Source organism: Ochotona princeps, chromosome 27 (genome assembly GCF_030435755.1).
Source record: "Ochotona princeps isolate mOchPri1 chromosome 27, mOchPri1.hap1, whole genome shotgun sequence".
In the NCBI taxonomy this organism is placed as follows: Eukaryota; Metazoa; Chordata; class Mammalia; order Lagomorpha; family Ochotonidae; genus Ochotona; species Ochotona princeps.
In genome coordinates, this window is record NC_080858.1 from 22098431 (window position 1) to 22117586 (window position 19156).

General features: G+C 59.6%; 2 protein-coding genes across 3 annotated transcripts; both read left to right on the forward strand.

The window, feature by feature from the left end:
* The first annotated feature begins 2159 nt into the window (after positions 1 to 2159).
* GPR162 (G protein-coupled receptor 162) lies at positions 2160 to 5709 on the forward strand. Of its 2 annotated transcripts, XM_058655821.1 has the most exons (5): positions 2751 to 3429; positions 3882 to 3923; positions 4026 to 4215; positions 4689 to 4846; positions 5020 to 5709. In XM_058655821.1, exons 1-5 carry the CDS (start codon positions 2947 to 2949, stop codon positions 5575 to 5577), a joined length of 1431 nt encoding a protein of 476 aa, XP_058511804.1. In that variant the 5' UTR covers positions 2751 to 2946; the 3' UTR covers positions 5578 to 5709. The 2 variants fall into 2 exon arrangements, with proteins under 2 accessions (XP_004596445.2, XP_058511804.1); XM_004596388.2 differs by lacking the exon at positions 3882 to 3923 and having other exon boundaries at positions 2160 to 3429.
* A 715-nt stretch (positions 5710 to 6424) lies between these two features.
* On the forward strand, positions 6425 to 19123 carry P3H3 (prolyl 3-hydroxylase 3). Its single transcript, XM_058655957.1, has 15 exons — positions 6425 to 6953; positions 7611 to 7763; positions 8162 to 8366; positions 8462 to 8593; positions 8982 to 9118; positions 9626 to 9715; positions 10608 to 10660; positions 10758 to 10825; positions 10925 to 11049; positions 15110 to 15211; positions 15414 to 15564; positions 15707 to 15824; positions 15918 to 15993; positions 17986 to 18126; positions 18226 to 19123. Exons 1-15 carry the CDS (start codon positions 6483 to 6485, stop codon positions 18403 to 18405), a joined length of 2202 nt encoding a protein of 733 aa, XP_058511940.1. The 5' UTR covers positions 6425 to 6482; the 3' UTR covers positions 18406 to 19123.
* Positions 19124 to 19156: the final 33 nt, after the last annotated feature.

A 19156-nucleotide genomic window follows, 5' to 3' on the forward strand; every position in this document is an offset into this window, starting at 1 on the left:
GGGGGCCTAGGGGTTGTGCCAGCCTGGTGTTCCCAAGCGGCTGTGTGGCCCCCAGCGATGTATACGTGCCTGAGTGGAGGAGCTGTAGTGGATGGGTGCCTCATGAGCGCCCACATTCTTTCGGGCTTCAAGCACACCTACCCTCCATTCCGCAAGCAGCTCCATCTGGCATGGCAAACCCGTTGGGTCCCCAGGAGCCTCCAACACCTGCTCCCCTGAGCCAACACACGGATGCGCACAGTGACACACCGTGATACATACACGCTTCCTCCTCGCCCGGAAAGCTAGCTCCCTGGTCCCCAACAACATCAGCTGCCTCCTTGGAGTTCGTGCTCGCGTGCAAAGGACAGGGGATAGGTTGGGGACAGGGTGTGAGCCACCTCACCAAGGAAGCCCACTGCCTGCCCTCCCCCGCGCCCCCTCCCGCTCCGCGCCTTCCTTGCCCCTCCCCCGCCAAGTCCAGTTTCCCCGCCCTACACTCGCCGCCCCCTCCCCCTTCCCTTCTCTATAGCTGCCATTCTGTTCCCCGAACCCGGGATTGGGCCAGTGACCCCAGAAGAGGGGCCCTAGGAAGTCCGAGAGAGTCGGGGTAGAGGGAGCCCCTTCGGAGACCTGGACTCGAGGGAGGAGGAAGGGGAGGCCCAGAGGGAGGGAGGAGGGAAGAGGGAGGAGGGAAGGGAGGGGAGGCGGCAGAGGAGGAGGTTGCGGGCGAGCCAGAGCTGGCGGGCGGCGGGAGCCCGGGCTAGGCGCCGCGCCGCGCCGCGAGTGCGTCTCCGAGGCGGAGCGGGGCGCAGCCGGAGGTAAGACGACCCCTGCCCCGGGACCGCGGGCGCCTCCCCCTTCCCTCAGCGGCTGCTCTCCCCTTGGGTCGGCCCCTCCTCCTCAGCCACCTGCTGTTGCTGCCTGGAGAAGCCAGTGGGTGCCCGGGGGGGAGGAGCTGCCTGACCTTACCCCTCTGGCACGAAGGGCGAGGGACCCCTGCCGACCTGGGCGCGCTCTCCAGGCCCCCTCGCTGCCTCCCGATTTTGCCCCCTCTCCGTCCTTCACCTTCTCCCTGCCCTTCAAGCCTGCCAGCCTCCCTCGCTCCCTCTGACTCCCCATCGCTTCCTTCCCCAGCCCACCAGCTGGGCTGGATGGAGCTGGGTGGGAAGGGGTCCAGGACTGTGGGGAGGGGAAGGGAAAAGAGGGGAAGGGGCCTGCTCCTGACCAATTCCCCTCCACCTCCCTCTGGCTGGCCATCGCCATGGCAACTAGGGCTGTACTGGGTTTGGAGGGAAAGACAGAGGTGGGGGTGGACCCGAGCTTCTAGGCCAGGGTCCGAGGTTCTCCCACCAGGAGCTGAGCTGTCCACTGCTGCGCCCCATTTGCCCCAACCGTTTGTGCCTCTTCCTGCAGCTCCAGCTCTTCTCAAGGTTTCACGGGCTCTCCTCCTCAGCCCCCCTCAATAAAACCAGCCCCTCCTCCCATCAGAGGTAGAGCCCCTGGAAAGCATGCAGGGCCTGCCGGGGCCAGCACCTCTCGGATCAAGTGGCTTTTTCCCTCCAGTCCCCCCACCCTCCTGCGTGCCTCTGTGCCCTTCCCCCCTCCCAGGCTTCCTCCCCCCGCGGGGGAGGGGGCTTCGGAGCTTTCCCTGCTATTTTCAGCTACTACCACTTTGCCCCCTCTTTTCTGCTCCAACTCTGCCTGCTCTCCCAGTTCCCCCTCTTTCCATTTCTGGATCTTTCTGATGTCAGTAGTTTCCCCGCCTGTGGTTCTCCAGCCCCCACCCTTCGGGTTCGGTCCGCCTCCCTCTCCCATTTTGCTCAGATCCCTTGGTGATCATCCAGGTTGCACGGGGAAGCGGTGGGGGGGGGGGTTGGCAGATCACAGAGGGGGCGACTGCAGTGCTGCATCCTGGTTTACTGTGAATCCTCGTGACAAAGTCCCATGTCTCCCAGGGGTTCACTGAAGGGAGACTGGGTTTAAGGCAGGGAGATAAATGTCCTGGGTGACCCTGGTTGGGGCAGGCTCTGGGGGTGGGGGCGGGGAACAGGGGTGTGCCATGGATCAGTCATTCTTACAGTTTTAGGGGAAGCCCCTGGAGAGCAGCCTAGGTTCTACTCTTGCCCACGCCTCTTGTATCTCCTCTTTGCCTTGCAGCTTGTGGCCCCATCCTACACCCAAACCCCTGGGGGCAGCCAGAAGATCCCAGACTTGGCCAGCCGCCTGAGGAATAGGAGGGCTGGAAGTCCCAGCATGGAGACCAGAACCCCCAAGTGGGCCTTGTAGGCGGGACAGTGGCCAGCTTGCCTCTCCCACCCGTTCCAGGGACACCTGGGGAGGCACCTTCCCGGTAGATATGGAGGCTGGGGACTGCCTCTGTTGAGCCTGCATCTGCATCCCTGCCCCTCAGCCGGGTCAGCTGTGCCATGCTGGGGGCCAGCCTGCCTCACCCTAGAGCCAGGACTATTGTGGGGCATCATGGGGGTGTGCATGAGTGGGGCTCCTGGGTGAGCCCTAGCCCCCACACCCCCAGGAACTGGAGGTGTGTGGGGGGCGTGGGGGCTGAGGCTAGGATGGCTCCAGGGGCGGCTTGGCGGCAGAGGAGGCCTCCCTGCGCTCCAACGCGCTGTCCTGGCTGGCCTGTGGGCTCCTGGCCCTGCTGGCCAACGCCTGGATCATCCTCAGCATCTCGGCCAAGCAGCAGAAGCACAAGCCGCTGGAGCTGCTGCTCTGCTTCCTGGCGGGGCACGCACATCCTCATGGGCTGCCGTGCCCCTCACCACCTTCGCCGTGGTGCAGCTGCGGCGCCAGGCCTCCTCCGAGTACGACTGGAGTGAGACCATCTGCAAGGTCTTCGTGTCCACCTACTACACGCTGGCCCTGGCCACCTGCTTCACCCGTCGCCTCCCTCTCCTACCCACCGCATGTGGATGGTGCGCTGGCCCGTCAACTACCGCCTCAGCAATGCCAAGAAGCAGGCGCTGCACGCCGTCATGGGCATCTGGATGGTCCAGCTTCATCCTCTCCACGCTGCCCTCCATTGGCTGGCACAACAATGGCGAGCGCTACTATGCTCGCGGCTGCCAGTTCATCGTCTCCAAGATCGGCCTGGGCTTCGGGGTCTGCTTCAGTCTCCTGCTCCTTGGAGGCATTGTCATGGGGCTGGTCTGCGTGGCCATCACCTTCTACCAGACGCTGTGGGCTCGGCCCCAGAGGGCTCGGCTAGCCCGGAGAGCTGGGAGCCGCGGTGGGGCCAAGGCAGGGGGGCCAGGAGGCTTGGGGGGCCGGGCTGCTTTTGAGGTGCCAGCTATTGTGGTGGAGGATGCCCGAGGGAAGCGGCGGTCCTCACTGGATGGCTCTGAGTCTGCCAAGACGTCCCTGCAGGTCACCAACTTGGTCAGCGCCATCGTCTTCCTCTACGACTCGTTAACAGGGGTGCCCATCTTGGTGAGAATGGGCACCCCCACTCTGCCTGCCATCCCCCACTATCTAGGCTCCAGCTCCCCCCACACTTCTGTCATCTCTCTTCCTCTGGGCACCCCATGTCCACCTCCACGTGATTCCCCTCTCCACTTCTCCTGTCCGTCTCCTTGCCTCCCAGCACCACTGGCTACTCTTTGCTTTCCAAGGCTTCCTAAGCCTCCAGCGCCCACATTTGTCAGCCAGCTGTTGAGCCTCATTCTCCATCCCCCCAGCTCCCACTGGAGACCACATGCTGTCTGAGCACTGCTGAGTGCAAACCTCATGCAGCTCACCCCACCACCCATCCGGTCCCTACTTTCTGTCCCTGGCTGTTCCACTGCCCTGAGTCCCTCTGACCCAGGGGCTTGGCCTTCAGCCTTCTCCCCCATTCTCCTTTGAGTCCATCCCCTACGTTTCTGCCTCTGTCCCCAATGCAGGGTCATGCATCCCTTTGTGACCTGCTGCCCACCAGGTGCCCGGTGCAGGGGGTGTCCGGGGCAGGGGGGTGCCCAAAGGGATCAGAATCAGGTGGCCACCTAGACTCTTGACCCTGACTCACACTGCCCCCATGTTCCTGGCAGGTGGTGAGTTTCTTCTCACTCAAGTCAGACTCGGCCCCTCCGTGGATGGTGCTGGCCGTGCTGTGGTGTTCCATGGCACAGACACTGCTGTTGCCCTCCTTCATCTGGTCCTGTGAACGCTACCGCGCCGACGTGCGCACCGTGTGGGAGCAGTGTGTGGCCATCATGTCTGAGGAGGACGGCGATGACGGTCAGCCGAGGGCCTGGGCTTTTGCTTCCCTGAACACCTGCCTTCTCCCTTATCCATCCTGCCTCTGTAAGGATGGGCTGTCCTGGAGTGCCCCCTGCTGGACAAAGCCCTGCACGCTCCCTGGGCTTCCCTTTCTCTAACCAGGCTCCTGGTTAGAGAACCCCAGGGGTTCCGCCTAGAAGCCCACACCGTCCAGCTCACCCTTCCTCCCCACCCCAACTGCATTAGCTGGACATTGTATAATTCAGCTGCGGCAAAGACTGATGTGGCAATAAGGGGAAGCTAAGCTTCCTGCCAGAGCCCCTCAGCCAAGGGGACCATTGAAGGTGGAGGACAGGCAGTCACAGCAATAAGCGCATGTGGATGCTGGAAGCATCAGAGATTGGAGTCCAGTGGGAAACAAAGGTTCTCCAAGAGGTGGGCAGGGATGGGTCCCTCCCCCTTGTACCCACTCTGCTCCTGTTCTCCCCTAGATGGGGGCTGTGATGATTATGCCGATGGCCGCCTTTGCAAAGTTCGCTTCGAGGCTAATGGGGCCACAGGAGCAGGGGGCCGGGATCCCACCCAGGTGAAGCTGCTACCTGGAAGACACATGCTCTTTCCCCCTCTCGAGAGAGTCCATTATTTACAGGTAGGGCCTGGGGATGGGCGCTCCCTCCAGTTATCAGCCCCCAAGCACTCGTGGTGGTGTAAAGGTTTGGGAGCCCTCTAAGACATGGCCAGGAGAGGGGTGGGCATTTTGCAGAGTCCCTGCCTCCACCTGTCCCTGGATCACCTCCTGGTGTTCCCTGCACCTCCTCCTAGGTCCCTCTGTCCCGACGTCTGTCCCACGATGAAATCAACATCTTCTCCACTCCTCGGGCGCCAGGCTCCTACCTGCACAAGTGGTCATCCTCCGATGACATCCGGGCCCTCCCAGCGCAGAGCCGGGCCCTTGGAGGCCCTCCTGAGTACCTGGAACAGAGACACCGGCTGGAGGATGAGGAGGATGAAGACCAAGAGGCTGAAGGTGGAGGGCTGGCCAGTCTTCGCCAGTTCTTGGAGAGTGGAGTTCTAGGGGGGCCTGGCGGGGGACCCCCGCGGGGACCTGGCTTCTTCCGGGAGGAGATCACCACCTTTATTGACGAGACGCCTCTGCCTTCTCCGACAGCCTCACCGGGCCCTTCTCCACGCAGGCCCCGGCCTCTGGGCCCCTCACCCCGCCGGATGTCCCTCGGCTCTCCAGAGAGCCGGGAGGTGGGACTTCCGCTGGGGCTTGGTGGCGGCAGGCGCTGTTCCCTGACAGGAGGGGAGGGCACTGTAAGGGTCTGGGGAGGGTCTTGGGGTCCGGGCAACCCTGTCTTCTCCCAGCTGACTCTGTGAGCCCACCTGGGCACTGCTGGGCTGCGTGGACGGGTCCTGGGTCGGTAACTCCTCACAGCGGGCCCAGGTGGCCCCGAGCCAGACTCTGGGGAGCTGGGACTAGGAACCAGTGGGGCGCAGCCAAGCCCCTGCTCCAACTCCATCCCAGCGACAGGATGCCCTGCTCTCCCTCCATCACCTCTAGAAAAATTATTAAAACCTGACGTGTTGCCATGGAGACGCTGGTGTCCTGTGTACTGCGGGGGACAAAGGATCTGGACAGAGGCCTGGGGCATGGAGTGGCTCATTTGTAGGCAAACCTTCACACACACTGCAGGCATCCCTGGCCTGGGGCGCAGGGGGAGGGCAGGGGGGCACACTAGGATGTGGCCTTTAGGGCCTGAAGGGGCTTGGTCACACTGCTGGAGGTGATGTTAGGCGTCTCCATTCCCTATGCTCCCCCCACCCACTTTCCCCTTGCACCAGATCCATCTAGCAACCCACTTTCTGGCAATAAAGGCCTCGGACTGCGTGGGTGCCTGTGGTCCAGGACCCCTGACCTCCGTGCAGCACCCCAAGGCTCTTTGTCCAGAGGCTGTGGGGGCGGATGCCTGGAGGAGGGGAGAGGAACACGCCCACCCCCCCCAGCTCCCGCCGCACCCTAGCCTCCATCCGGGTCCATCTGCTTTTCCTCTAACACCCGGCCCTCCAGACTCCCCGACTTTTCTGTTGGCGTGGCCTCCCCGGGCTTGGTCTGGGGTAGGAGGGGGGGCCCTCTGCCCTGCCCTTGCGCATTCCTTCTCTCCTTTGCTCCCTCCTCCTCTCCATTCCACCCCCTTCCTTCCCTCCTCCTCTTCCCCCCCCTCCGCTCCCTCCTTCTCCAGGCTCCACAGTTCCCCTCGGTAGCGGCCGGCCGCTCAGGCACCATGCTCCGGTTCCTGCGGTTGCTGCTGCTGCTGCTGTTGCCTCCCCCGGGGTCCCCCGAGCCCCTCGGCCTGGCCCCGCTGTCCCCTGGGGGGCCCCCTCAGGCCCCGGACTTGCTCTACGCGGACGGGCTGCGCGCCTACGCCGAAGGGGCTTGGGCGCAGGCCGTGGCACTGCTGCGGGAGGCGCTGCGGAGCCAGGCGGCGCTGGGCCGCGCGCGGCGGGACTGCGGTACAAGCTGCGCGGCCGAGCCGGGCGCCGCGCTGCCCGCTGCGCCAGGGCCGGACGCCCCGCAGGGCTCCTGGGAGCCACAGCTGCTCCGCGCCGCGCTCCGCCGAGCCGAATGCCTGACCCAGTGCGCGGCGCGGAGGCTGGGCCCGGGGGGCGCGGCGCGGCTCCGCGTGGGGAGCGCGCTGCGGGACGCCTTCCGCCGCCGGGAGCCCTACAACTACCTGCAGAGGGCCTACTACCAGGTGCGGGCGCCGCCCGGTCCGCCCCTGGGTGCTTGCGGTCCCGGGAGAGGGCAGCGGGCCAGGCACCTAGGATGGGGACTGGGGCCATGGGGGCGCGGTGGGCTACTGGCCGGAGCTCTAGAGGGAGTAGAGTGAGGACCGAGGGAGGCGGCGTGTGCCGCGCTTCCTAGACCTGGCTGAGCCCCCTGGGGATGAGCCGAACAGGCCTCAGGGCTACTGGGGAGGGGGTGAGTTTGAGCCTTGGCTTGGGGCCGGCAGGAGCTCGGGAAAGGTGAACTGGGACAGTCCGCCGAGGTCAGACTGCTGGAGGACGCGCGGGCAGGGCACGCTGCACAGAGAGCTGCTGCCTACGTGGCTTGGGAGGCAGGGCATTGGGCACACACCTCAGCTCAGGGTCCTAGAGACCTATGGATTTGAGTGGTTTCTGGGGTGTCCCCTCTGCCCTTGCCCCACCCTTTTCCCTTAGATAACCAGGCACTTGAGTGTTCCAGGGTTATGGTAGGGCGGTGCTGGGTGAAGGTGGCACCTTGGTGGATAGACCTGCTTTCCAGGTGGGGTTCCAGCGTATGTGGTGGGAGGAGTGCGCGTGCCAGGAAGGGTGTGGAGATCTGACACCCCCACCTCAAGGCGCCAGCTCCCCCTCCTCCCTCTCCCCAGTTGAAGAAGCTAGACCTGGCAGCTGCAGCCGCACACACCTTCTTTGTGGCCAACCCCACACACCTGCAGATGCGGGAGGACATGGCCAAGTATAGAAGGATGTCTGCGATTCGACCTCAAAGCTTCCGAGACCTGGAGACGCCCCCACACTGGGTGAGTCCCTGAGCACCACTCCTGGGGTGCCCTCAGGCCTCCTGTTGTTGGATTTGGGGTGCACATCTGCAGGAAGCTGGACTCACACTAGGCGCTGTGATGGCAGATGTGGGCATCCCGCATGGCTGCTGGACAGGCAGGCTTTGGCGAGCTGGGTTCCGAGCTTCAGTGACCTTGATGGGGGCGGGACGGGGCAGCAGCTCTGAGATTTGGTTTCCTTCCTAACTGGCCCTTGAGATCTGAGGTTCTAGCATTCTGATTCTGCCACTTACCCTGTTCCCCCGATACCCCGCCGAGCCATGAGCCAAAGTCCTTTTCTGATGTCCCCATTACTACCTGCCAGCCTTCTTCAGCACCCCTGAGCCCAGGGTCTCACCACTCTTACCCCCACCCCCTAGTCTGCCTATGACAGCGGCCTGGAGCTCCTGGGACGTCAGGAGGCCGAGCTGGCCCTGCCCCAGCTCGAGGAAGCCCTGCAAGCAAGCCTGGCCCAGATGGAGAGCTGCCGGGCTGGCTGCCAGGGAGCTGAGGAGCAGCAGGAGGCCGAAGAAGAGGAAGAGGAAGGCTCTGGGGACCAGGGAGGCCTCTATGAGGCCATCGCAGGTCAAGGGGACTGGCAGTGTGGGTACATACCTGGCAGGGCTAGGGGATTGGGACTGGAGCGGGGGAGCCCATGGAAGTTTGTGTGCCCATTGCAGGACACTGGATCCGCGTCCTGCAGTGCCGGCAGCGCTGTGTGGGGGACACAGCCACACGTCCTGGTCGCACCTTCCCGGTCCCCGACTTCCTTCCCAGCCAGCTAAGGCGGCTGCATGAGGCCTATGCCCAGGGTCAGTGTGGAAAGGCCAAGGGTCCTGGATGGATGTCGGGGGTAGAGATGGGAGCGACAGCATCCCAAGCCCTGTGTCCCCCTCTCTGCCTGTTCTCTGGCTCTCTAGCTTCGCTCTCAGGCCCCATGGGGACTGACACTACAGGACGACTCTAGCTTACTCTGGTCTACTGTGAAAAGCCGCCATCTCTACTGCTTCCACTCCCTCTTTGCTCTCTAATGCTGTCAGCTCAGGTACGGCTGCAGTAGCCGCCTGGCGGGGAAGGGGAGGCACACTCTTGGAGGAGGCAGGTGGTTGGCTGGCCACACGGAGGTCACCTCCTGCCAATCAGCCTCTGGCTACCTGCCAGTTCTCAGCGTCCGCCCGTTGCCCATCACTGCCTTTCCAGTGGGGAATCTGTCCCAGGCCGTGGAAAACGTCCTGAGTGTCCTGCTCTTCTACCCAGAGGATGAGGTTGCCAAGAAAGCTCTGTCCCAGTACCAGGCAGAGCTGGGAGAGCCAAGACCGGGACTGGGCCCCAGAGAGGTAACCCTGAAATAAATACACCTAGGGCAGAAACCTGGACCCCTGACCCCCGGATCGTTCCGGCCTCCTACTCAAATGGTCCCCTCCCCATCTCCAGCATCTGACTTCCTCACCGACTCCCAGCCCACCAGGCTGAACCCTTCGGTCTGGCCCCCAGCCCAGCTCCCCTCCCTTAGCCTCACATTTGCTGGTACATGCCCAGACACACTGGCTACCTCAGCACACTCACGTTCACACAGCACACTCACCCCTGTGCAGGCACGCGGCGTACCTGGCTTACAGTCACACGCACAGACATTGCCCACACTCACTCACTCCATCCCTGTTGCACAAAGACACTTGATCTAAAGCTGCACTGGGGGAGAAGGTGGAAGAGGTGACATCAGAGACCGAGGCCACAGGGCAGTCCTGAGGGCTTGACGCTGCGCTGGCGGCTGGCGCTTGCCCTGCTGAGGCTTCACTCAGCTGCTCTGTCCCCCTCTGCTACTATCTGCCCTGGGCCTACAGGACATCCAGCGCTTCGTTCTGCGGTCCCTGGGCGAGAAGAGGCAGCTCTACTATGCCATGGAGCACCTGGGACACACCTTCAAGGACCCCGTGAGTCACCTGCTGGTCCCCAGTCCCTTGGCGCTTGGCGGGAGGGAGACGACGCCTGGCCCTGTGTGTGTGTAGGGTGAGCAGCACTGCTGGCAGCAAAGGCACATATCTTTCCTGGGGGTCTTGAAAAAATTCTATCATCCAGTTTTTTCCTTTTTGTTTTTGCTTGAAAGTTAAAAAGAGACAGAGAGAGAAGTGGGGAAGGAGAGACGAAGAGGTCTTCCCTCCACTGGATCACATGTTGGGGATGGCCTGAGCTGAACCAGTCGGAAGTTTCTTCCAGGTCTTCCTCGTGGACTCAGGGGCCTAAGGGCCTGAGCCGTCCTCCACTGCTCTCCCAGGCGCGTTAGCAGGGAGATGGTTCAGAAGTGCAGCAGCTGGGGTTTGACCCACTGCCCGTACGGGATGCCCATACCACAGGCCAAAGCTTAAGTATGTGCCACAGTGCTGGCTTCTGCTGTTGCTCCTGCACTGCTTATTTCAGTGTCCCTCAATGTCCCAGGCTTTGTCCTCTCTCCTTCCCTTCTCAAGATTTACTTATTTATGTTGAAAAGGCAGATTCACAGAGAAAAGATGAAAGCAGATCTTCCATCTGTCGGTTCACTCCCAATGTGGCCAGAACTGAGCCGAGCTTATCCAAAGCCAGGAGCCAGCAGCTTCTTCCGTGTCTCCCACACGAGTGTAAGATCCAAAGGCTTTAGGCCATCCTTGACTGCTTTCCCAGGCCACAAGCAGGGAGCTGGAAGTGGAGCAGCCAGGACATGAAGCAGTACCCATATGGGATGCCTGCACTTGGAGGCGGAGGATTAGCCAGTTGAGCCATGGCCCGTCAGCTGCTAGCTCAGATCTGACCTGGCCTTGTAGGTGATGACTTTTTTCTTTGCTTCTGTAGGATGCCTGGACCCCAGAGGCTTTCGTCCCTGAGGCCCTACGAGCCAAGATGAGGTAAGCTGGGGTCCTACGGTGGGAGGTGCATGGCCTGAGCTGGTAGCCTGAGTGCAGGCTAGCCGTGCAGCCACTGAGCATGTCTGTCACCCCTGAGAGAGGATCAGGAGAAGAGGACCTGGGATCATGAGCCCCCTCAGCCGAAGCCCATGACCTACTGGAAGGGTAAGTTGTGGGAAGGAAGAGGCAGAGCCTGGAGTGGAAGGCAGAGCCTGCCTTCCACAATCCTCCAGCACCCACTCTGGCATCTCCCCGACCCCACAGATGTCCTCCTGCTGGAGGGGGTGACCCTGACGCAGGACGCCAGGCAGCTGAATGGCTCGGAGCGGGCCGTGCTGGATGGGCTGCTCACGCCGGCAGAGTGCGGGGTGCTGCTACAGCTGGCCAAGGTGGGCAAAGCTGCCAACAGGGTCAGTGGCTAGGCAGGGGCCCTTCACCCCACCCGCCGTCTCTACGGGGGGAATTCTGCCTCCCAGATTTGCATAAGTGCCTTTTCTCTTAGTTCAGTAATTTACCATTTTGTCTTTATTCAAGAGACCCAGAGAGATCGGCCCTCCTCTGGTTTCCCCCCACTCACCTACCCACCCGGATGCCCACAGCAGCTGGGTTTGGGCTGGGCTGTTGCCAGGAGTCAGGAACTCAGTACTCCCTTCCCCAAGGCACCACCTGCTGCCTCCCAGGCTCCTGGAGTCAGGAGCCAGTGTGGGAATAGAACGCAAGCCCTGTGCCAAGAGACTCAGGCCTCTTCAGTGTCTCAGCCACCAGGCCAAGGGGCTGCACCTTGCCCCTTTAGTTAGCAGACATGGGTCGGCATGCTGGATGAGGGCATTTTGTTAGAAATGGAGAAAATAAAACCCAAACATGGCACCACAGACGCACCTGCAAATAAGGCTCCTCAGGCAGCGTCAGGTTTGTTGCTGGTATGAGCTGCAACTCTGCAGATATGCAGGCTGCTTTTTGTCTTTTAAAGACTTATTTATTTATTTATTTGAAGGAGTTAAGGAGAGAGAGAGAGAGATCTTTCATCTGCTGGTTCACTCTTCAGATGGCTGAATGAGCCAGATCCAAGCCATGCTGAAGCCAGGAGCTTCACCCGTGGCCTCCACTTGAGAGTGGGGACCCGAACATGTGGCCATCCTTCGCTGCTTTCCCAGGGGCGCTGGTGGAGGACTGGGGCAGGCATGGTGCAACTGGAACTGAGCCCATGCCCTATGGGCTGTTGATTCTACAGGCTGAGATCTAGCTTGCGTGCCACAGCACCAGCTCCAATGCAGGCTTCTTTCCCCAGTGTCCTATCTCCTGCTAGTCTGGGTTGAATGACCCACGTTCACCAAGTTGGGTCTGCATTTTATGAAGCTCCAATTCTTCTGCTAGGTTCCTGTACGACACACATGTGGAACGCCTGCTATGGACCAGGAAACTGCGAGGGGGCAGCAGGGGGCGGGAGGGGGCGGGTGGGCGGACACCCAGCCTCTGCCCTTAGGGAGCTCGGGTTTGGAGATGACAGATGTGGAGACCCAGAAGCAGAGCAGTGGGTGAGTGTGCTCAAGTCCCCACTCATCCTCTTGCGAGCTGCGAAATGCAGAGGGTTACGAGACATTTGGGGATTTGGTCAGTGTTTCTAGCCCTTGTCTATTACTTTATTTATTTATATTGGAAATTCAGATTTACAGAGAGAAGGAGAGTCAGAGAGAAAGATCTTCCATTTGCTGATTCCCTCCACAAGTAGCCACAATGGCCACAGCTGAGCAGATCCAAAGTCAGGAGCCAGGAATTTCTTCCAGGGTCCCAAGGCTGTGGGCTGTCCTCGACTGCTTTCCCAGGCCACAGGTAGGGAGCTGGACTCCGACAGGCACCCATGTGGGATGCTGAACCCCAGCACGAGCCTGATTCTTGCTTCTGTAGTGGATGAGGTAACCATTTTCCCATAAGGAAAACCAAGCTTCTGGAAGGAAGTGTGTTCCGGGGGAAGCCAGTGTGTAATCAGGCAGCATGCTGTGAACGGAAAAGGCCTGACTTAGAACGCTGGAGGCTGGCCTCTTGGTCTGTTTTGAGTTCCCTGGGTAATATCAATTTTTAAAGGAAAAAAAAAATAGAGTTTACAGTGTGAGTTTATTTTGCTGCATAGAGATCTCAAAATTCGTGGTTGCTTTGTTCATACAGTGAGGGCTTGCTGCAGCCCACCCAAGGGTGAGCCCTACAGGGTGAGCAGCCCTGAAGGACCCCAGGGCAAGGCCAGGTCACTTGGGGAACTCGCAGTCCCTCTAGTGGCAGTGTGTAGAATGCAAGAGGAGAGAAAGGAGTACTGCGGAGGGATTCAGGAGTGTGCCTGCCGAGATCCTCATTTCCAGGGAATGTACCCAGGGAAGCAGATGAGCATTATGTACAATATCAAAGAGGGAAATTAAGGATGAAGTTTACATGGAAGAGGGCAAAAGTATGGAGTCACAGGGCCCCCAGGCCTCTCTTCTGCTCTGATTCCATTCATTCTGGCTCAGGTCTTTAGCACTTGCTGTTCCCACTGCCTGGAACATTTCCTCTCAGACAGGTGGTTCTGTTGCATGATCGGCATCCAACCTGCCTGAGTGGGAGTCCCAGCTGCGCCGCTGACTCCAGCTTCCTGCTGATGCACACCCCAGGGGGTGGCAGGTGATGGCTGGGAGTCACTGGGTCCCTGCTGCCCACATGGGTGGCAGGTACATCCTGGGCCATCCCCAGCTGCTGTAGGCAGTTAGGGAGCGGACTGTTGGTGGGAACTGACTCTCTCTGCCTTTCCAATAAATAAAATTAATTAGCTTGTAAAATTCTCATGATAGAAGAGAGTTTTTTCCCCTAAGATTTTGTTGTTGTTGTTGTTGGAAAGTCAGGTCTACAGAGAGACAGAGAGGAAGATCCTCTGCTGCTGTTCACTCCGCAAGTGGCCACAATGGCTGGAGCTGAGCCGATCCAAGGCCAAGAGCCAGGAGCTTCCTGTAAGTCTCCCACACAGGTGCAGGGTCCCAAGGCCTTAGGCCATCCTCTGCTGCCTTCCCAGGCCACAGTCAGGGAGGTAGATCAGAAATAGAACAGCTGGGACATGAACTGGCACCTGTATGGGATCCCAGTGGAAGCAAGGTGAGGATTTAGACACTAGGCTATCACGCCGGGCCCAAGAGACTTTCTGTTATTCTCGTTTGTGTTCCCACAGCCTAGGAGAGTGGCATATAGCTATTGCACAACACAAATGTGTTAAATGAATAAGAATACAAAAGTTGGGCCCGACGTGATAGCCTAGTGACTAAAGTCCTTGCCTTGTACACACTGGGATCCCATATGGGCGCCGGTTCTAATCCCAGCAGCCCCGCTTCCCACCCAGCTCCCTGCTTGTGGCCTGGGAAAGCAGTTGAGGACAGCTCAAAGCCTTGGGACTCTGCACCCACATGGGAGACCCAGAAGAGGCTTCTGGCTCCTGGTTTTGGATCGGCTCAGCACCGGCCATTGCGACCATTGGGGAGTGAATCATCAGACGAAAGATCTTCCTCTCTGTCTCTCCTCCTGTCTGTATATCTGACTTTGCAATAAAAATAAATTTTAAAAAATTACAAAAGTTGGAAATGGCATTATGGCATATCAGCTTAAGCCACCATCTGCAGTGTTGGCGCTGCAAATGAGCTCTGATTCAAGTCCTGGCTGTCCCACTCTAGTTAGCTCCCTGCTGAATACACCTGGGAAGACAGCAGATGTCCCAAGTTCTTTGGTCCCTGCACTCACATGAGGAAACCCCAAAGGAGCGCCTGGCTCCTGGCTTCAGTCTGGGCCCAGCTCTGGCCATTGTGGCTATTTAGGAAGTAGATGGAAGATCTGTGTGTGTGTGTGTGTGTAACTCTTCCTTTCAAATATATATATATATATATATATATATATATATATATATATATATATATATATATATAAAATAAATCTTTGGGGAGACAAGGGAATAGGAAGATTGATGGGGAGCTAGGCAGCGTCTTGGAGATGAGATCTGAGTGTAACTGGGTCCTGGTACCTAAATGAAGACTCCGAAAGTAGACAGAAGAGCATGTGTCTTGTGAATGATGCCAACAGGGAGACCCGCTGGTGATTAGGGCGGGCTGCGGGGACCAGGACCAAGGGGCGAGTGGGGCCCTGGAGCCTGCGGGTTCTCTGAGGCGCAGGTGCTGCCTCCCCACCACAGGCTGGTGGCCTACCAGAGCTGGGCCTTACTCTGGAACTTGCTGCTAAGCACCTGTCTCTAGAATGATTCCTGAAATCTCGGCCCATGGATGATCAAACCCTTCCTGCCTCGGTTACCAGCCCTGTCTCCTCTCCCCCAGCGACAGTCCTGCCCTGTCAGATTCCAGGCTTTGGGGCAGTGGGAGGGCAGAAGGGAGCCTTGTGTGTATGTGTGGTGGTGCTGGGGGTCCCACAGTACAGCCCTTCCCTGTTTAGGATGCAGCTGGGGCTGGAGCCAGGTCTGGCTATGGAGGTCGACGCTCACCCCACACACCCCATGAGCGTTTTGAGGGGCTCACGGTGCTCAAGGCTGCACAGGTGAGAGGAGACGCCCCTGCCCCGCCTCGCAGTGGAGAAAGGGGTCTCTTCTGTCGCCAGGGAGCTGATAAGCAGGAAGGGGCGGTTTCAGCGGATGGACAGGGCTGGTTGCTGAAACGACTGGGCGGGCGCAGGGGCTGGGACCACCTTTCCCTGGCCTCTCTCCATTCCTGCCCTTCCTTTGGCTGCCCCTCTCCTGCAGCTGGCCCGCGCGGGGACTGTGGACAGCCAGGGCCCCAAGTTGCTCCTGGAGGTGAGCGAGCGCGTGCGCACCCTGACGCAGGCTTACTTTTCTCCCGAGCGACCCCTGCATCTTTCCTTCACGCACCTGGTATGTCGGAGCGCCATAGAAGGTAACGGCCCCACCTGGAACTCCCCAAGCCCACGCGAGTCTCAGTCTACACTCCGCAGAGACCGATTTCCCCTGCCTCCTGGGGAGGGAGGCTCGGGGTCGGGTAGGGCAGAGGAACCGCAGCGGAAGCCCTTGCATCCTAGGCGAGCAGGAACAGCGCATGGACCTGAGTCACCCAGTACACGCAGACAACTGCTTCCTGGACCCCGATACCGGGGAGTGCTGGCGGGAGCCCCCTGCCTACACCTTTCGAGACTACAGGTGGGTGTTGCCCGGGTGATGGTGGTGGGGCACACAGAGGTCGGCTGGCTGCAGGCAGGGGTTCACGGCCTCCCACCCTCTCTCCCTCTCCAGTGGCGTGCTGTACCTCAACGATGACTTCCAGGGGGGTGACCTGTTTTTTACGGAGCCCAACGCCCTCACTGTCACGGTGCGCAGGGGATGGGCGGGGCACCGACAGGACGCAGCTGTGGAGTCAGGATTCAAAATATAAGATGCCCAGAGGCAAATGCAGGGAAATGGCCGGGGCCACCTCTCCCCTCTTCTCCCAGACCCTGCCTGCAGCCGCTGCCTGGCCTCTTAAGGAGGATGGGGAAGGGACACACAGCCTGCCAGGGTCCCTCCCAAGCGCCCTGGTCCTTTCCTGGCACCCAGGCTATGGTTCTGTTTCTTAGGCCACTGAGGGGTGGGGTGGAGGTCATTGTAGATCCTTCCCCGGAAAGAAGGAGCAGGTACCTGGGAAAAATAAGTCCCGAGTCAGTGTCGGGGGGAGCCCCTCTGGCCTGGATCCGGAGAAGTTTCTAAGGGAACACCAGAAATTTAAACAGGGGGAGAGGTATTGCTGCTTGACACAGCATCCCGAATTGGAGTATCTGGGTTCAAGTCCCAGCTCTGCTGCTGCTGCTGCTTTTTAATATTTATTTATTTGCTTGAAAGGCAAAGTTACAGACAGAGGAGACAGAGAGAGGTCTTCCATCTGCCGGTACCTATATGGGATATTGGTGCTGCAGGCAGTGGCTTTACCTGCTATGCCACAGCACTACACCCCCCTCCCAATCCCCACCCACTTCTGATTCTAGCTTCCTGCAGATGTGTGCCCCTGGGAGGCAGCAGGTGGTGGCCAAGTAGTTGGGGTTCCTGCCACCCAGATGGGAAAATTGGATTGAATTCCTAACTCCTGATGTTGGCCTGGCCCAGGCCAGCAAATTGCTGGCGTTTGGGGAGTTAACCAAGAAATAGTAGATTGTTTCTGCCTTTGAAACAAATACAAATAAATAAATAAATGTTTTGCGAATTAAGTAGGAAGCGTGAGCAGTAATTTTGTAATGGCAGAAAGAGGAGGGTAGGTGAGGAGAGAGAGAGAGCTCCCATTTGCTGGTTCGTCCCTCCGATGCCTGTAGTGGCCCTGTCTGGGCCAAAGCCAGAAAGCAGGAGCTCAATCCGCGTCTCCCGAGTGGGTGGCAGGAAGTTGGGATCAGGAATCAGACCCAATAAACAAAACCAGGTCCTCTGATGTAACTTTTAGACAGTGACTAAATGTTTATTTTTATGGGCCTGGTGCGGTATCCTAGTGGCTAAAGTCCTCGCCTTGCACATTCCAGGATCATGTATGGATGGGCTCCAGTTCTAATCCCAGCAGGCCTGCTTCCCATCCAGCTCTCTGCTTGTGGCCTGGGAAAGCAGTCAAGGACAGCCCAAAGCCTTGGAACCCTGCACCTGTGTGGGAGACCCGAAAGAGGCTCCTGGCTTCTGGCTTCAGATTGGCTCAGCACCGGCCGTTACGGCCACTTGGGGAGTGAATCAACGGACAGAGGATCTTCCTCTGTCTCTTCTCCTGTCTGTATATCTGCCTTTCCAATAAAAATAAAATAAATCTTTAGATCTGCTGGTTCACTCCCCAAGTGGCCAGAGCTGAACCGATCCAGAGCCAGGAGCTTCTTTGGGTCTCCCACATGGGTGCAGGGTCCCAAGGCCCTGGGCCATACTCCATTGCTTTCCCAGGCCATAAGCAAGAAGCTGGAAGGAAAGTGGAGTAGCCAGTATACGAACCAACCCCCATTAGTGATACTGGCACATGCAAGGCAAAAACTTTAGCTACTAGGCTACTGCGCCAGGAGCAAGAAGTGACTTCTCTCAGCCTCCGCTCCCCCCCCCCGCCCCCCACCTCCTTCCATTCTGGCCCACCTGCAATTCAGACTTTCCTTGGTGCCAAACGCTAGGATAAAGGGGCTGGGCAGGAAAAATCGGGCTCCAGAAGCAGGAGGGCCACAGGAGACCCTCGAGGGAGGCTTCCACTGCACTGGCCCAGCCCCTTGCCCAAGCCAGTCCCTGGACCAAGGAATCAGTGGGCAGGTGAGCAGGCCCTTGGCCGCTTGCTGCTCTGGGGCGAGGGCCAAGCCAAGCTGAGCTTGCTTTTCTGCAGGCTCGGGTGCGTCCTCGCTGTGGCCGCCTTGTGGCTTTCAGCTCTGGAGGTGAGAATCCCCATGGCGTGTGGGCCGTGACGCGGGGCCGGCGCTGTGCCCTTGCCCTGTGGCACACATGGGCACCAGAGCACAGGGAGCAGGTATGGAGCAGGGGTGATGCCAGGGCAGGAGGGCCCAGGGGGTAGATGCAGGTAGGGAGTGGGCCCAGACTCTCCTCTCTACCCGTCTCCAACATGCAGGAATGGACAGAAGCCAAAGAGCTACTGCAAGAGCCAGAGGAGGAAGAAGAGGAGGAGGAAGAGGAGGGGGAGGAGGAAGAAACGCCCAGCAGAGATGGTTCTCCAGAACCCCCAAGCCGCAGGCTTCAGCGAGTCCAAGACAAGACCGGGAAGCTGCCTCGGGTGCGGGAGGAGCTGTGAGTGGCTGAGCCAGCTCCTGGGGATGTGGCCCGTGACTGGTGCAAGGTCAGCAGCTTGGCGTCAGCAGCTGTGAGAAGCTTCCGTGGGACTTAATATGGAAACAGTGGGCTCTCTGTGGCCATGCTCCACCATCATGGCAACCCAGGAGGGTTGACCAGCCCTGGACTCAGGATGCTGCGTAAGGAACAGGCTAGACTCGCCAAGCACTGCAGCCTGGGGGGCAGATGGAGCGACACACCTGTGCCTCACTGAAGAGAAATGGCGGAGGCAGGAGGTGGAGGGCAGGACACTGCTCCCCACAACCTGTGCAATAAAGAACTTGAGGCTCCATCAGCCAAAGGCGGGTCAGTGTCTGTGCAGGCTGCAGTGGGGGTGGCTGTGGCTGGCCTGGGAGGAGGCAGGTGTCTTGGGGACCTCCCAGAGGCGGGGCCCGCTAGAGCCTGTAATTTGTCAGGGAAATCTGTGCACCTGCTTCTCTCATGCAAATGGACCCCAAACCCCTGACAGCTGCTCCTTGGGCCTGCAACTCTGAGCTTTGTTTTCCTTCTCTGAACTCACCTTGGACTTAGACTGCCTAAGGCGGATGGCGAGGACACCCCTCCCTCAGCCTGTGCAATAAAGAATTTGAGGTTCCATTGACCAAGGCCGGTCAGTATCTTTGCAGGCTGCAGTAGGAGTGGCTGTGGCTGGCTCGTCCTCACCGCCCCCTGGCCCTCCAGCTGTGTCCTGGGAGCAAGGAGTGGGGCTGGCC